This window comes from Halichoerus grypus, chromosome 12 (assembly GCF_964656455.1).
Source record: "Halichoerus grypus chromosome 12, mHalGry1.hap1.1, whole genome shotgun sequence".
Lineage (NCBI taxonomy): Eukaryota > Metazoa > Chordata > Mammalia > Carnivora > Phocidae > Halichoerus > Halichoerus grypus.
In genome coordinates, this window is record NC_135723.1 from 95,073,640 (window position 1) to 95,092,543 (window position 18,904).

The window sequence follows — 18,904 nt, forward strand, 5'->3', positions numbered from 1 at the left end:
AGAAAAAAACCAATCTAAAATTTTTTGAATTAGAATAAAATTAGACTCTGGACCTCCTTGCAGACAAACTTTATCATTGCAAAAATAGCTTTAGAATGCTATTCTTTTTTTCAGTTGAAAAGAAAGTGCATAAATTTACTTGAATATTAGGCAATATTTAACTATGCTTTTACATTTTGATAATCAGGGGTATTGTAAACTCAGGTTTACTTTTATTTATTTATTTAAAGATTTTTTATTTATTTGACAGACAGAGACACAGCGAGAGAGGGAACACAAGCAGGGGGAGCGGGAGAGGGAGAAGCAGGCCTCCTGCGGAGCAGGGAGCCCGATGCGGGGCTCGATCCCAGGACCCTGGGATCATGACCTGAGCCGAAGGCAGAAGCTTAACAACTGAGCCACCCAGGCGTCCCCAGGTTTATTTTTAGAAAGCTACAATTCTATTTTATACTAGATTGTCATTAGATTCAATGTTTTATTCAAAATTATTTACCTGAATATATGAGTGAGAGGAGGTCTGTAGGGGCAGAAGAATATTTCAAGCTTATTCTGCTGGGGAATCATTATTAAATTAGTGCATAATGGAGCTTCATGTTTATGCACAGTGTAGCCTTTAAAAATTGTTATGTCCTTCCTCCTCCACCTCTCCCTGGCACAGACCATCAATTACCTGATGAAATTGTGGAAGAGTGTGGAAGTATTTGCACACTGCAGGTCACTCAAAGGTCCAGTGGGGAATGGACATCAGAACTTACAAATGCTGTTAAATGAAATATGTATTTTCACATGTCACTAAGGTGACCCAGTGTGTTTTTTAATGTAATAAGAAAAAAATAAAACAAAAAAACTCCCTCATGAACAGAAGCCAAAAAAATCCTTTACTAGTGTAGAGAGTCAAAATGAAGGAAGTGCAGGTAGGTCTCTTCAGAATTGTCCACTTGAATCTGACCTTCTGCTGTTATGTGTTGACACCAGCAAAATTTCACAGGGGACTCAGGCATCATGCTAAAATTTTTTTGACAATTGTGCTATAAAAGGATTCGTCAGTTTTATTTTCAGCCATGAGACACCTTTAGAAAACAGAAACGTGCCCCAAACTGTGGTGAGAAACACATGGTATTTCGATTGGTGTTGCATATTGGAAGGAGTCTCAAAAACAATGACAAAGTTGTCCTGCTTGTGGTCTCTTTTGGAGGCAGACTCTGCATGGGACATGGGACATCTCTAAGACACATCTAGTGGAGCACTGAGAGATGGACGAACAGGTGCCTGTGGAAGGATACTCTTTCAACCTGCTTACAGATGAGTATGGAAACAAAAGAAAACATCACTTGTAGAGCTGTCAACTGTAGAAAAGGAAGAATCCTGGGAAAACCATTTCTGGCAAAGTATTTGCTTTGATGACCGTGCAAGTCACAAGGTTGCCTGTGAGCACACAGGGGATACTTGGTTACACGTGATTGCAACAGGGCGTGTGTGCCATGGCCTCAACTTGCTTCTTGATGACATCATGAAGCTGGCTTTTCACCAAAAGGATTCCAAGAAGAGCCAAACTATTGTGAAACTTGCAGGAGCCACTCATTGCTGCTGTCTTCAAGGAAAAGACAGGGGAAAACATGCAAAGAACTAAATCAAGACACTGAAGCTGAGTTGCAAAACCATTGATCAGAGTGGATTATATCCTCTTTGGTGATGTTTTGAGTAAAATTGAAGCAGCTCTTCAAGCAAATGCCATGTTTGAGAGGTAGCCATACCTCTTTTTCCTGAGGTTTCTATAAATGTTTATTCTTGTTTTTATTCTCTTTCATCTTTCACAGTAGACCTCTCACTGTGGAATTTTGAGTGAGACCATGTTCAGTGGGAGAGAAGGCCTTTATTTGTGAGTGGCCTTGGGGACGATCGTGACTCCAGGATCTTTGATATTGGAAGAGGAGACTCCCTTCCCTGCTTCTCCTCCTCCACCTCTGCTTCCTTCTACTCTCCTCTCTCTTCCCTCTTTCCCCTTTGCTTTTTTATTTTTCATGTTTTGAAGCACTCTTGCCCCTTTAAAAACCCACCTTAGTTGGGTTCTTCTCCATTGCTCCCTGATCTGGACCAGTGTCCCTCTGTGTTTGGCAGTGGAGGCAAAATGTAATATGTGTAATCACCTTATAAACAGCAAGGTGTTCTAACAAGTTGGTTGTTATTCTCTTACTGTCCCCCCACCCCCACCCCATGGGCTTGTTCTGAGCTCCTGTTGTCATCCCAACTCTTGCTTCCCTGGCTCCAGTTGTATGTCCATTCTGGATCCGGTCTCCCAGTTTCCCTTCTCTGTCTTTCCCTTCTCATGACTTATATACTCTCTCATTTCCTCAGAGCCTTCTTAGGAAAGGAGTAATTTTGGTTTGCTAAGCACATTGAAGCTAAGGCATTAATGGCTAACAGATTTGATGTTAACACATCAGGGATATTCACATTTTAACTGCAGACTCCTCAAACTTCAATATGGAGCCTGCCAGTGAAATTTTAGGCAGCATGAGCAGTCAGTGGAAGAGAAAATGAGCCTTTTCCTGGTGCTTGTGCATATGGATGACTTCTTACTTCACCCATTCAAGAGATGGGCCTTATTGTAATGTGTACAGGCTAGTGAATAAAATATTAAACTGGGACATGAAGCGTCGGGGAAGGTTTGTGGTTAGGGGAGCCAAACAAGGATAAGGACATCTTTTAAAGAAAAGTTAGGAAAAAAAAATAATACGGTTAAGAAATAAAGTACAAAATATGAGTATTTTCAATCACTCATGGAGTCTCTCTTCTCTTAACATTTCCCTGCCTCTGGCTCTGGTAAGGAGCAGGCAAATACAGGTTAAGGAAATATAGACAGCAAGTCATTGAGCTGGGAGTGATTTGCATGCCGAGAGAGATCACAGGGATCGTCTTTTCAAATCCTGCAGTACTGGAGGCGTTTGCTAGCAGCTAGGCTTTTGTGTGAATCCAAGGAGAGAGCTTTTGGATCTCTCGTCTCAACAGAGTGGCTTGGCCAGAGAGGCCACTTTTCCTTGTGGATGTGTCCCAGTGTGAGCAGAGCTTCCTGGAGAGGATGCCCTCCTCACCTGCACTGATCTTCATGGTCATCTTCTTCCTGGAGTCGTTGGCTGCAGTGCTGCAGAATGGCTTCATAGTTACTGTGTTGGGCAGGGAGTGGGTGTGACGCCAGGTGCTGCCCGCAGGTGACATGATTATGGCCTTCCTGGCCGCCCGGTTCTGCCTGGATGGGGTGGCCATCCTGAACAACCTCTTGACCTTCTTTGAAATGGACTATTACCACATCCCCTGGAACTTCATCAACACTCTTGCTTCCTGGCTCACTGCCTGGCTTGCCGTCTTCTACTGTGTGAAGATCGCTGTCTTCTCCTACCCTGTCTTCTTCTGGCTGAAGTGGAGGATTTCTCGGTTAGTGCCCAGTGCCCAGGCTGCTGCTGGGCTCCCTGGTCTTCGCTGGTCTGACAGTCATCTCATCAGCCATTGGGACTAGAATTCTCATGCAGATGATTGCCTCCCCGAGTTCCCAAGGAAACAGCATCCTGGCTGATACAGTACAGCCCTTCTATTGGTGTTTTATTCTACCTCGTGCAATGCTTACGTGGTCAGTCCCATTCCTCCTGTTCTTGGTGTCCACGCTCTTGCTCATGTTCTCACTGTGCCAGCACTTGGGGCAGATAAGGGACCATAGACTGGGCCCACGTGATCCTAGTACACAGGCTCACACCATGGCCCTGCAGTCACTTGTCTTCTTCCTTGTCTTCTATACATCATATTTCCTGTCTCTGATTGTTGTTTCTATGAACATCACAGCCTTTCAGAGTCACTGGTACTGGACCTGGGAAGTGGTGACCTATGCAGGCATCTGTCTGTACTCCAGCATCCTGGTGCTAAGCACCCCTAAGCTGAGAAAGGTCCAGAAGACCAGGCTTTGGAAAGCTCTGGACAAAGGCTGGTCTGTTTCAAGTTCTCAGTATCAATAATCATTATCTGTGGACAAGCCCATGAGTGGTGAGAACCTGTAAAGTTTGGGCACTGTCCTTCTCTCTTTTCATTTCCCTCTTTCTTTCCTACTCCTTCCATGCCCTATTAATTCTTTTTGCACCCCTCTCTGTTCCTGCCATTCCATCCACTGCTCCTAGCACCCAGTGTGTGTCCCAAGCCACCCTAGGCTGGGATGTTGGCCTCATTGCCCCATAGACCTCTCATACCCTCTATATGAGCAGCCATTATAAAGCTCTCCAAGCATCCTTTGGGTCAGACTGCTTTATGGAGACCTGTAATGGTTGTCGGTTGTCTCTGTGGTCAACCTGAAGTGTTTTTTTTAATGGTGGCATAGATTGTCCTACACCATTCCACACACAACTTCCCTCCTCACCACTGTTCTGCTGTCAGCTCAGTCTCTCCACTCCAGCCCAGTAAAGATTCTTTCCATCTCCCCACATCTCCACATCTTCTTCACTCTAGCCTGTGGTCATTTGTCCCATCTGGAACTTCCTTCTTTCCTTTGTCTGCCGTTGTCCATTCCCTTCTTTTGTGCCCAGCTTATGACTGATTCCACCCATGGAGTCTTTTCAGTTTGATCCCATGGAAGGCTGAGGGTGTATAGGAGTTTCCCACCACTCTAGGCCCTGCCCATGATATTGCATGTTTGCTATATGTTGAATTAAAAGGAATCGTCTGATGTGAAAATGCTTTTAGGTTTTGGCCAACAGAAGATAGAGAAGGAAAACAAAATAAGTTTGCTACTGTTCTTAATTTTGATAATCCTTCCCTTCCTGTCTGCTCACCCAGGAGGTGGATCCTGAATGCCAGTGCCTAGGATGTAAGTCTCCAAATTGGGGTGTTTGCATCCCGGAGTTGTGTGCACAATGATCCACTGAATGTGGAAAGAAAAGTGTGGCAACTCCAATTTCCACTTATTTTTATCTCATCCTTTTAGTTCCTTTTTTTGTGTATATATTTTATGATGTACAGAATATATTAGTAAAGTACACATGCATGTAGTTAAATAAATATGCATATGGTTGGATTCATGTCTTAAATTTGTTTTGCTGATGGAATTAATTTTAAAAACGTATGTAGACCAAAAGACTAGAAAAGGGTTGGGTGGGAGCAGTGAAGGCAAGAGCAGCAGTGGTATCTGTATCCACAGACCACTCATCTGGAAGCACCTGGAAGGCTGCCTTTCTATGTCTACTATTTCCTGGAACAGTGGAGTTCCAGAACTGTACTGAATGTCTTGGGTGGGGAGAGGATGGTGATGTGACTCTAATGTCCTGCAACATGTTCACAGCCCTTTGAGTTATGCCAGGTCTAGTGGGCTTATCTCAGGACAACCTTCTTGACTGGTTGATGTTCTTAACCTCCTTTCCCTAGGTTTTAGCTCATAAGAGCCCCCAAACACTTGGCGGCTCCATCTTGACCAAAAACATAACCCAGTTTCTCATCCTGACTTTCAAGGCTTTCTGTGGACTCTTCCCAGCCTGATATGCCACCATTCCCTGGGCTGTAGCCAAACTTGTCTGATTATTCCCTAGACATAAGGAAATTCCATCTCCGTCAGTGGCCCACGTCTCCTTCCTTGCAACATACAAGACAGCGTCTTTCTCGTACCCCAGTGAAAGCTCTGCTGCTGCTGTGCCCACTGAGCTCTTCTCAGAGTTCTTGGTGGGAACAGAATGCCGTATAACATTTCCAACTGCAGCCTGGGAGTCCTCCCACTTTATCCCTCTCAGAGAGAGTCCTTGAGGTATGTGTTTCCCACATAGAGAATCTACTCCGGATTCCTACCTGTACCATCCCCACCATTACACATATAAAGACCAGCTGTGAAAACTCAGAATTCTCAGACTTGGCTTCCACCTGAGAAGATAAATCTGAATATGAGGAAGTAAAATGCAGTGAACAAATAAAAAGCACAAACAACAGAAGAATCACTACAAAACACATTGCATATTTCTATACAAATGGTTATTTACCTTTTTGGATGAGCTTAATCTGCACAAAGTATGTGGCCAGTTAATGTTGTGGTTTATGATTGGTGCATGAAAACACTCTGAGGGCAGGTACCTAGCTCACTGTTGTAGCCCCAGTGCCTTTCACAGGGTCCTTATGACATGGGAGATGCCTCGTAAATTGTTGTTGAATGAATCTTTTCAGTTGTACAAGCCATCGAAGATGTAGGAAGTGAATGGGAAGGATGAGCTTCCATACTGAGAGGTCTATGACTGGCCACACTCCAGAACTGGGAGTTCATAGTTTGCCCCATTGCTCCAAGGTCCAGTAGGAAATGGCCAAATGTCAGCCAGAGGAACAAGGCTGAGGAAGAGAGCAGTTGGGAGCTCTATCTCCTGAAGATTTGCATCTTCACAGAAAGACAAGGTGAAAAAATACCTTGGTTCACTATCTCTCCTTTCTCTAGGAACACAGTATTCACCATAGCAAGGGCTCTGTATTGGAAGAACAATTCTGCCTGGATCTTTGTTCCAGGTGGATTGGGACCTGGAAAGAGATGCTATGTTTTCTGCATTCTGTTCTCTATGGGGTTGTATGCATGGAACTGGTAGGATATAGTGCTGGCCAGAACAGGAATGTACTATAAAATACTCCTTCACTCTCATGTTACTTTATCTTGAACCTTCAATATTGCCATATATGACCCAGAATAATTTCTCCTTGCCTATCTCCCTGTAGAAAAATTAATCTGCTTATCACTCACCTGGGTAAGTAAGTACTCACTTAATTGATGATTTTTTTTTACTCTTGGAACATCATTCCTATGAAAAATATAACTTTTGCTTACCCTGCCTTCCTCTGGTTAAAGTAGAGGGTACAAGAGTTGGTGCTCTTACTTCTACTGCATCTCTGATGCTCTCCTGAATTCTCCTTGGACTACTTGTCCCTCTGCAGGATGGGTGGAATGGAAGGTAGTTATTATAGTAACAGTTGTCATCATCACCTTAATTCTTTCTTATGCTTATGCAGATAGTATAGATATATATTCACATATATTTGTGATCCATATATTTTATAGGTGAAGAAAGAGGCGTTCAGAAAGATTAAATGACTAGTCTGAAGATCCATAGATAGTGATTGTGACAAGACTCAAAACCTGGTCTCTGACTTCAGCTGAGGATGAAGATCAGAGTAAAGGATGTGTTGCTAACTATGGCAGAGATCTCTGGTCCTGGAATCAGTTTGGGTCTTGGTCTTTCCTCCATGTAACTATGACCTTAGTTGAGACTCTTAATCTATAATCATTTCTTTCTTTTATAATATTATTTTAATGTTTTCTTTCACTCTAAAAACTGAGATTGTAGTCTTAGATTCTAGTTCAATCTTGACTTAGAACAGATAATACTTGGGGTACCTGGCTGGCACAGTTAGAAGAGCATGTGATTCTCTATCTGGGGGTTGTAAGTTCAAGCCCCATGGTGGGTGTAGAGCTAACTTAAAAAAAAAAAAAAAACAGATAGGGACACCTGGGTGGCTCAGTCAGTTAAGCGTTTGCCTTTGGCTCAGGTCATGATCCCAGGACCCTGGGATCGAGTCCTGCGTTGGGCTCCTTGCTCAGTGGGGAGCCTGCTTCTCCCTCTGCCTGCTGTTCCCCCTGCTTGTGCTTTCTCTCTCTCTCTTTCTCTCTGACAAATAAATAAATACATCTTAAAAAAAACCCCAGATACTTTTTGCATCTTACAGATGGAGAAATTGAGGCACAGAGGGACTAACAACATACTCAGTAACTCATGGTGAGTCATTGTCCTGGGTTCTTTCTGCCACATCCCATTGGTTTTATTGCTATCCCAGTAGGGGTTCCTTCATGAAATGCCACTTTAAAGGTCACTAATTATAAAATGTTGTAACAAAAAAGTCACCTGCCTGAAAATACATAATTGTCTCCTGTGTTCTTTTTGATGCTGATGGTCATGACAAGTTATAGGACTTGAACTAAACTCTTTTAGTAGAGGTTTAGCTCATTTTTCTATTAGGGGAGTATTCCAAAAGCACCTATTTCGTAAGGTCATAGTGAGAACTAACACAGTGGAGAACACTTAGAACAATGCCTGGAATGAACAATCAACCAACGAATGTGAGCTCTGACTGCTGACAGAGGATTTCCTCACAGGGCTGCCAGCAGGTGTGCGGTCATGTAGGTGTCAGCTTAGAGGAGTAGAACCTAAATGCGAGTGCCTGCCTGGTATATTATTCACACCAATGTTGACATGGGCAGAGAGTAGGCAGAGGAAGGGCAGGGAAATTCAGGGGCAGGCAGGGGGACTTTTGAAACTGAGCCTTAGCAATATTTGCATCTATTCTGAGAAGAAGAAACTCTTTACCCTCAGGAGTTGGCCCATGTCCTCTACTCTGTCCTCTACACTTGGGGGCAGCTGGAGGGGCAAACGTCATGCAGGACCTTGCAGAGCCAACCAACAGGAATAGACCTTGAAGTCTTGGGACCCATCTTGTCCACAGGAGAGATGAATGGAGATGACGTGGTTCCAGAACCTCCAGTGACTGACTGATAAGAGAGCCATCACCCTGGCTATCATTTCATTTCATTTTATTTTTTTGTTCCTGGGGACAGCAGTGAGCAACGGCTTCTTCATCACTGTAACACTGAGCATGGAGTGGTTGTTACAGAGAACACTGTTAACCTTGTGATAAATTATTAGTCAGCCTGGGGGCTCTTACCTCTGTCTGCAGTGGGTGGTGATGAGCAAGAGCATTTATATTTTCCTGTATCCAGTGGCCTTCCCATCAACCCTGTACTGCAGTTCCTAGCCTTCCAGTGGGACTTTCTGAACACTGCCACCTTATGGTTCTTCACCTAGCTCAGTGCTTTCTGTTGCGTGAAGACCGCAACCTACACCCTCCCCATCTTCCTCTGGCTAAAACAGAAGGTGTCTGGGTTGGTTCCATGGATGCTGCTTAGTTCCTTGGGACTCTCCAGCTTGAGCACCATCCTATTTTCATAGGCAACCAGAGCTTATATTACTACTTTTTAAGGAGGGGGTTGCAATCTTGGAATGCCACTGGGAATACTATAAGATCATATGAGAAATCCTACTTCTCTTTAAAACTTGTTACCTGGACAGTCTTTACTCTTGTCTTCCTTTTTTTTTTTTTTTTAAATTTTATTTATTTATTTGACAGAGAGAGACACAGCGAGAGAGGGAACACAAGTGGGGAAGAGGGAGAAGCAGGCTTCCCGCTGAGCAGGGAGCCCGATGTGGGGCTTGATCCCAGGACCCTGCAGTCATGACCTGAGCCGAAGGCATACGCTTAATGACTGAGCCACCCGGGTGCCCCAACTCTTGTCTTCCTTGTTGGCATGGTTTTGCTCATGTCTCTAGAAAGACACACTAAGAAAGCCCTGCTGTCCATCACGGCTTTCGTGACCCCAGTGCCCAGCCACACATCAAGGTTCTCCTGGCTCTCATCTCCTTTGCTATCCTCTTCTCTTATTTTCTTCATGGTGCTCAGCATTGCAGGTGTTTTTCCATCTTGGAATTTAGGCACTGGGTGTGACAGGCAGTGATTTATCTATGCATAGCTGTCCACTCCATCACTGCTCTTGAGCAGCCCCAAGCTGAGAGGTGTGCTGAAGGGGGGCTGCTGTGCACAGTGCTGGGCATCTTGAGTTGCAATTAATGAAAAACCTCAGAGACTCTACTGCAGAGGGCATGGTGCAATGGGACATGGCTTCTTTAAATCTCTTTGCCACTTTTAATGCTCTTTTTCTCTCTGCTACATTTAATGATGAGGAGAATAACTTCAATGAAATAGGATTTCAAGGTGAGATCGAAGGTCCTGAGATAATGGGCTGGCGTCACTGATTTACACTCAGCAAGTGCGTAGCTAATGCAGCTTTGTTCCCTGTGGGACTTGATGTGGCCAAAGAATCAGGAAACTTTTATTTTCCCTGTGATCAATCTCTTGGAGTTTAAAATTATCCCTTCCTCTCTCTTCCTTCCCCTTCCCTTCCCCTCTCCTTCCTCTTTCCTTCCCCTTCCCTTCCCCTTCCCTCCCCTTCCCTTCCCCTCCCCTTCCTGTTTCCTTCCTCTTCCCCTTCCTTCCCCTCCTCTCCTCTCCTTTTCTTTTCTTTCTCTCTCTCTCTTTTTTTTAATCACTTCCCTGCTTTCCAGCCATCTGTTGCAGTGAAGATTTCTGTGCAAGAGTTCCTGGTGTCTGAACTCTCTTCACAGAGCATGGTCAATTTGTGCATGTGTGTGGCAGTATGTATTTTCTGGGATTTGTATATTTGCAGATGACCTTTGGAGATCCCTATGAAAGCTAGGGGTTTCTGATTTATATATATTGCTTATGTTCTCTGCAGTAGCCTACTCTCTTAGTCTGTTTTGTGAATGTTAAGGTCCATGAACCCAGAGGTGATTTCTTTTATGCTGATATTGAGACCTACTGAAATTTTTGATGGGGGAGGTTCATCTATATCTGACAAGATTTAAGAAGAAAAGACTTGGGTTTGGTTTGGTGAAGAGTGCAGGCTGCTTTTCTGCCTTCCGTAGATCTTCTCAAACCTTCCTTAAGCTCAAGTACCTCTTGAACCATTCAAACTGAGGTCCCTAACCTTCCCTCTATTTGCTTTAAAACCTCTAAAGCCTCATCTCCTCTTTTTCATTAGAAGACAGGTTTTCTAGAAGACCTGCTGTTGGCTTTTCATGGCTCTTTTTGCTTCTTTCCTACGCCCTGCTCAGTCAAGGATTCCCACTTCTGTGTGAATCTTCAAACTTTCCCTCTTCCTTGTCCTTACTTTCCTCAACAAATGTGCATCTTATCTTCTTTCCTGAAAAAATCCCCCCAATTCTTTTACCCCCTCAAGTGGCCACTCTGCTAATTAGTCACTTGCTGAGAATCACCCACCACCTCATGACCCCTTACAATCCTCTTCTGCTCCCCCATTCTGTTCAAATGTGTTTCTAAAGGACACACAGGAATTCCTAATTCCTAAATGTGATGTTATCCTCAACCCGCATCTTCTTTTTAAGTTTATTTATTTATTTAAGCAATACTCTACACCCAGTGTAGGGCTCGAACACACGACCCCAAGATCAAGAGTCGCAAGCTCTTCCGACTGAGCCAGCCAGGCACCCCATCAGCCCTCATCTTATGTCTCTACGGTATTTGCTTCTCTTCATAATAAGTGATTTCTTTTAAAAATATACTGATTAACAATACTTTTACAAAAGTAAAACCTGATCTTGATAGAAGATTTTAAAAAAAGGAAAATGAACACCACTCATAATTGCCCATCCATAGGTCTTCCTGAAAGTCCTGTGATGCTCTACTAGGTTCTTCTCCCCGCTCTGCTGCTCCTCTTATGTCTTCCTCATACCTGCTCATCCTCCTGCCCCCTGGCTCTTTCCTTAGCCAGCCGTCTTCTTTGTCAGGGATTCATCTGCTCCTTTTTCTTTTGTGTTTACATCTGTTCACATAGCTTCATTTGTGACCTTCATGCGAGTAATCAATCATCAGAACTTTGACCCTCCTCAGAACTCCAAACCTCTGTTTTCTTCCACTTTGGGCATCGCCACCGGATAGTACCATGAACATTTCAAATTTAGCGAGTTCTAAATGGATGTCTTTTCCCCTCTTCCTTTCCCTCCACCAACCCCCTTCACTGCTCAGTTGGATCTATTTCTTCTATTATTTATATCCGGTAAATCAGGCTTACCACCTCTGAGATAATTTTCACTCCCCATCTCTGCTGAGCCCTTGAACCTAATTAGCAGCTTGTCTTCAATTGCTACCTCTGCAGTGTCTCTATTGTCTGTGCCCTTCTTCCCATTCCTGTGGATTCTGGTTTAGATTAGACTGCCCTCCTCTCTCATTGGGACTGCTAAAATTTCTTCTTCACCACCTGCTCCATTACACTCTCCCCTCCCTCCCAATCAAAACTACCATTACCAGATTCATCTCCTGAAGGCATAATTAACCATTCCACCCACTCTCTCACTTCCTCTCAGTGCCTAGAAATGAAGCTTGGGTCCCTAAGCCTGGCATTCACAGACCTCCACAATATGGCAATAATTTTATCTTTCTCTGTGTCTATTCTAGTAAAATACAATTTTGTAGCAAAATCTGGATTAACCTTGTTCCCAGCATACCTGGAGCTTCCTCCCTGACATACTGAAATGTGCTCTCTTATCCCCCCATCTACCAGAGAAAATCCTATATAATTTTTCCCCCTATTTAACTTTTAAAGGTTAATTCAAATGGCTTCTCTTTAGGGAAGCTTTTCTGGTTTGCTACCCCCCAAGCTTTGCTCTCTCTGACCTTTGAAGACATATAAATGGGGTGTTCCTCAGTCATGAGATGAATTCTGTTTTGTGGTGGAATGATCTATATTCATGTTTTATTCTCCCTAGTATATTTTTTAATTCTTTTTAAAGGATTTTATTTATTTATTTTAGAGAGAGTGAGTGCGAGTGGGAAGGGCAGAAGGAGAGGGAGAGGCAGAGAATCCCAAGCAGACTCTGTGCTGAGCATGGCGCTGGACATGGGGCTCAATCTTATGACCCTGAGATCATGACCTTAGCTGAAACCAAAGGTCAGATGCTTAAGTGCATGAGCCACCCAGGCACCCCTTCCTAGTATATTTTAAAGTATTTGAAAGCATGGGCTGCCTTGTATTCTTCTATGTGTCCCCTGAAGCACTTGTAAATACTTGATACATTGAGCAGAGTAATTCTACGGCACCTGGAACTCAGCCATAAGCACATGGACTTTTGTCTGCATATTTATTTCCAGGCTACCTACTACATTTTTAAGCTGATGTTTGAGCTGTATTTCCTTTGCTGACTGGCCAGCTTATTTTTGGAGGTCAAACTTATATTCTGTTTCTCTTTGACTAATGCTCAATGTAGAAATAATAAATAAGTGAGAGAGTAAGATATGCCTGATTTTGTGATGGCTTTACCTTGCTTCTTTCTTGTTCATTTACATGTTGCTAAGCAACTGTGAATGACTAGCTTAGCTCCTTCCTATGGGAATCTCAGTGAAGTGCCACTTCTCTTTGTTACTGACCCAGTCTCTCTTTCCAAAGCATCCTGTATAAGCTAATCTTTGTTTCTTCCTCTTTTCACATTGTTAGCCTAGGAGAACAGAACATCTACTAGAATCTGAATGATCTCCCCACAGGGACTAGTTCTCCTGGAGCTTGAACACACAGGGAAGCATAGAAGAGTAGCAGGGTTTGTTATATTTTTAAAATGCGTAGTTAACTTATTATTATCATTAACTTGCCTGTAGTCTAATTTCATCATGCATTATGATGATATTAATAATAATTATGAATGCCTATTTTATGTGAGGCATAGGATTAGGAAATTTATTTACTTATATCCCTTATATATTTAATTCTGAAAACAACACTGCAAAGTAGAAACTGAGGCTTAGAGAAGTTTACTGAGGTCTCATGGCCAGTGAATGATGGAAGTAGAATACCTTAGTGCTATAGCCTTTAAGACAGTGTGGTATTGATGCAGGGATGGATAAATGCATCAATACATAGTCCAGATAATAGTTACATGGAAAATTATATATGATAAGTAAGGCATCTTAAATCAGTGAGGGAAAAAAAATGGTCATTTCATAGTGTTGCAGTATATTGATACTACATTTGGAAAAACAAAAATACAGTTAGAGCCAATATTTTATCCTAAATTGCAGATAGATTATTTTAGTCTGAATGTTATTTAATTTTTTAAAGCCTCCCTTTTTTTGATAACTCAGTTTTTCCTATATTTTGTTTCATGAAATATTGCCTTTAAATGTTACAGAAATGTTGACTGTTCTCTCCCCCACCTTTTTGTTTTTGTTTTTTAAAGGATTTATTTTTTTTTTTTAAAGATTTTATTTATTTACTTGTCAGAGCGAGAGAGAAAAAATGCATAAGCAGGGGGAGCAGCAGAGGCGGAGGGAGAAGCAGGCTTCCCGCAGAGCTAGGAGCCTGATGCGGGACTTGATCCCAGGACACTGGAGTCAAGACCTGAGCCGAAGGCAGATGCTTAATCAACTGAGCCAACCAGGCATCCCTCTCACCCACCTTTTTGGATGGCATTGTAGGATATGTAAATGCCTTCAGCTTCCACAATCTCGAAAAGCCCTGTTTTCTTAGGCCTTCTTCTTCTCTCTCTTTTTTTTTTTTAAGATTTATTTATTTATTTAGTTAGTTTAGAGAGAGACAGAGAGCACAAGTGGGGGAAGGGGCAGAGGGAGAGAGAGAGAATTCTCAAGCAGACTCTCCACTGAGTGTGGACTCCGAAGTGAGGCTTAATCCTAGGACCTTGAGATCATGACCTGAGCTGAAATCAAGAGCTGGACACTTAACCAACTGAGCCACCCATGTACCCCTCTTAGGCCTTCTTAGTAAAACTTGAAAAAGCAGGTTGTAATGGAAGTAATTGGTAAGTAATTGGCAAATTTGACTACAGAAAAATTTAAAACTTTTTTAAAAAGATTTATTTGTTTATATGAGAAAGAGAGAAAACACGTGGGATGGGGTGGGCAGAGGGAGAGGGAGAGAATCTCAAGTAGACTCTCTGCTGAGTGGGGAGCCTGACATGGGGCTCAAGCCTGAGGCCCTGAGATCATGACCTGAGCCGAAATCAAGAGTCGGATGCTTAACTGACTGAGCCACCTAGGTGCCCCAACATCTAAAACTTTTTATGAAAAGATTCTATAAATGTAAGGATCACCAAAGTCCTTCTCAATTTCAAAGGACAAATAACAGATTGCCAGAAAATACTTACAAACATTTTCAAAAGATAAAAGCTCTATCTCTAATATACAAAGAGCTTCTACAAATCAGTAAGAAAAATAAAAGCAAGCTAATAGAATTGTGGTTAAATGATTAAAAATAGATAATACAGATTGCCACATATCCATGTGAAAAGCAGTTTATCATCACTGTTGATCAGGAAAATTAAAACAACAATAAACTACTAATAAACACAGCTGCATAAATCAGTGGTTTTTTCCTCCTTTCCCTGGAAAGCACTTAGAAGAAACAAAGTTGAAAGAAGATTCTGAAAACTTTAAGATGAGAGACAGATAATCCACAGATCTCAAATTATGTGAAATCACTACCAATCACAGGTGAGATCAGGCAGAGTCAAGAAAGAAAGTGAAAAGAAGAAGCCTGAAGGAAAGTAAGAGGGCCCAGCAGGGGCAGAATTAATATTCCAGCAAAATACACTTTCTGAAGAAAAGAGACACACCTTCAAATGCAAAAGACCCTTAGTATGCATGTGTGAGTTATCTATTGCTGCGTAACAAATTCTCCTGACACTTAATGGTTTACCACACCTTTATTATAACCTCATAGCTTCTGCGGATCAGGAAGCCAGGCATGTCTTACCTGTCACAGGCTGCATGCAACTTCAGGCTCATCCGGGAAGGAGCCACTTTCCAGCAAACGTCTGCAGTCGCTGGCAGGATTCAGTTTCTCATGGGTTATTGGACTAAAGTATCAGGTCCTCATGAACTATTGGCTAGAGGCCTCCTTCAGTTCCTTGCCACATAACCCTCTCTGACTTCAGAGTAAACAGATGAGCTTGCAGCAGAGCCTCTGGAAAAGAGAGTACCAGTAAGACAGAAGTCACAGACTTCTGTAACCTGGTTAATTATTTTTTTCATTATTGCTCATAGGTGGTAATCAATAGATGTGGTCAAAAGAAACAGGACTAAGAGAACTATATAATATAAATTATAATTATAAAGGTAAGCTCTAGAACAACAACAACAAAAACTTTTCTTACCATTAATAGAACCACAAACAAAAATGAAGAAACATACAACAAATACAAACACAATAATTATCCCCTTCCCTGTAAATTTTTATAAAGAAAACACAGAACATAAAATAATGTACTAGAACTAAGATGAAACATAAGGGATATAAAACTAAGTAAAAATGGGCTTATACCTAAAAGAGAATGGTCTTCAGATTGGCTCAGAAAGCAAAACACAACTCTATGTTTCTAAGATCCATAAAAACGAGAAAGTTTGAAAATAACTGAATGAAAAATAATATTTCCAGAAAATGCAAACAGAAGGGATTCATACCTAAAATGATCAAATGGGACAATAAGATAAGTTTTTACTGTTAAGAGGTAATATACAAAATTAAGATAGAATTAGTATGAATATATGGCAAATAACAGCAGCCACATTTATAAAGCAGAAATTACAGGAAATACAAGAAAATTTGAACAGATTCACTAAAAGCAAAAGACTATCTTTGTCAAGCAGAGAAAAAATAAGTATAACCAAATAAGTTAGCTTTTATTGATAGATATTAAACTCTACACACCCAGAGAACACAACTCTGCAAATACCAGTGGAGTAGTCGTGAAAGCTGAGCTAACAAAAATTGCACACAACAGAAAACTGCAACTTACTCTCACTTATGCATATAAAATCCTAAAAAAAAAAAAAAAATTTGGAAAGCAAAGTCTAGTAGTGCAGTAAATGTTATATTATCACCAAGTAGACTTTAATCTAGGAATTTTAAGGGGGATTCCATATTAGGAAATCCATTAATATAACCAATCTTATTTTTTTTTTTTAAAGATTTTATTTATTTATTTGAGAGAGAGAATGAGAGAGAGAGAGAGCATGAGAGGGGGAGGGTCAGAGGGAGAAGCAGACTCCCTGCCGAGCAGGGAGCCTGATGCGGGACTCGATCCTGGGACTCCAGGATCATGACCTGAGCCGAAGGCAGTCGCTTAACCAACTGAGCCACCCAGGCGCCCCAATATAACCAATCTTATTAATCTAAAGGAAAATTCATACAATCACCTTCAAAAATGCTAAAAGACAATTGAAAAATTTAATACTAATTTTTGATAAAATACTTAATAACATATTCAACGACATGAAAAATGTATCTCAATCCAAAAGCTTCATCATATTTGATGAATATGGCATCCTTACAAAACTCAAGAATATTAAAAGGATGAGTACTACCACCACTATTTACATGTTAATGGTGACAATACCTAATGTAATTAAGAGAAATAAATTAGATACAGACATTGGAAATGGGATGTAAAAATACATGTTTGTACAGTTGAAAAATCCAAACAATCAACATAAAAACTACTATAGAACAATAAGAATTTTGTAAGGTAGTGGGGTGCAAAATAAATATATAGAAATTAATATTTTCTAATATAAACAAATAATCACCAGTTAGGAGATAGGATTAAAGAAAAGGTTCTATTTGCAATAATAACAAAAAGACAAAATACCCAGAGATAAATTTTAAAGAAATATATAAGACCTACATAATGGAAGCTTTAAAACTCTCAGGTTAGACATGGAAGAAGACATGAATGAATGGAATATAATACCATATTCTTGGGGTGCCTGAGTGGCTCAGTTGGTTAAGCGTCTGACTCTTGGTTTTGGCTCAGGTCATAGTCTCAGGGTTTTGGGATAGAGCCCTGTGTTGGGCTCTGTGCTCAGCAGGGAGCATATGGCCCCAGCCATACCCCCAAGATGTTTTTTTTTTTTAAAAGATTTATTTATTGGGCGCCTGGGTGGCTCAGTTGGTTAAGCGACTGCCTTCGGCTCAGGTCATGATCCTGGAGTCCCTGGATCGAGTCCCGCATCGGGCTCCCTGCTCGGCAGGGACCTGCTTCTCCCTCTGACCCTCCCCCTTCTCATGTGCTCTCTCTCTCATTCTCTCTGTCTCAAATAAATAAATAAAATCTTTAAAAAAAATAAAATAAAATAAAATAAAAGATTTATTTATTTTAGAGAGAGTGTGAGCAGAGGGAGGGGCAGAAGGAGAGCAAGACAGAGAATCTCAGGCGGACTCAGCGCTGAGCCTGGAGCCCGATGCGGGGCTCAGTCTCATGACCCTGAGATCAGGACCTGAGCTGAAACCAAGAGTCCAATGCTTAACTGGCTGAGCCTAGGATACAGGTCTGTGATTCATCAGGCTTACACAGTTCACAGCACCATACCCCAAGGGCCCTCATCCTTCCATTTTTTTTTTTTTTCTAGTAGTTGTATTTTTTTTTAAACATTAAATATTTGATCCATTTGGACTTCATCCTGGCATACCACTGGAGGTGTGGCAATCTCTTAATTTTTTTTTCAGAGCTACCCTGTTATTTCAGTATCAGTTACTGAATGAATAATCCATTTGCTTCAGATCTGAAATATTACTTTCATTTGTACTGAATTAAGACTAAATTCCCTTGTTGTATGAATTTGCTTTCTAGACTACTTATTCCACTGGGGTATAACTACAAACACTTAAATTTTGAGTTTCACGCTATACATCAATATGTGATAGAGCTTGTCTACCTTCATTATTTTATTTTTTGGCTTCTTTCAACTTCCATAATAAACTTTGAATATGTTAGTCTTATTTTTATAGGTTTAAAAAGAGGCAGTAAGTTGGCATTTTTTAAGGGCTTACATTAAATTAAGAAATTAACTTAAGAGGGATGCCTGGGTGGCTCAGTCAGTTAAGTGTCTAACTCTTGATTTCGGCTCAGGTCGTGATCTCATGGTGGTGAGATCGAGCCCTGCATGGGGCTCTGTGCTCAGCATGCTTGAGATTCTCTCTCTCCCTCTGCCCCTCTCCCCTGCTCATGTGCATGCTCTCTCTCTCTTTCAAAAGAAAGAAATAAAATCTTAAAAAAAAACAAAAACAAAACCTCAGGGGTACAGAAAGTCTTTTAAACTCACAAAAGGTTGATCAATTAAAATTTAAAAAATTCTCCATAGTAAAAGTCTAGAGGAAATTTACCAAAAATATAACAAGCTGGGAAAATATTCGCATTCATAATGAAATTTTAATCTCTAATATATAAAGAACTCTTAGAAATGATGGAAAAAAGAT

At 41.4% G+C, this 18,904-nt stretch overlaps 1 protein-coding gene and 1 pseudogene across 1 annotated transcript; both read left to right on the plus strand.

Annotated features, from left to right (window-relative positions):
• Positions 1 to 3,079: 3,079 nt before the first annotated feature.
• Positions 3,080 to 4,004, plus strand: LOC144379636 (taste receptor type 2 member 143-like; annotated as a pseudogene).
• Positions 4,005 to 8,501: 4,497 nt separating this feature from the next.
• On the plus strand, positions 8,502 to 9,664 carry LOC118532583 (taste receptor type 2 member 60). Its single transcript, XM_078059834.1, is given in 7 exon segments — positions 8,502 to 8,534; positions 8,728 to 8,779; positions 8,782 to 8,988; positions 8,991 to 9,120; positions 9,331 to 9,401; positions 9,404 to 9,590; positions 9,592 to 9,664. Coding segments are annotated over 7 exon segments (753 nt in total).
• The last annotated feature ends 9,240 nt before the right edge of the window (positions 9,665 to 18,904 follow it).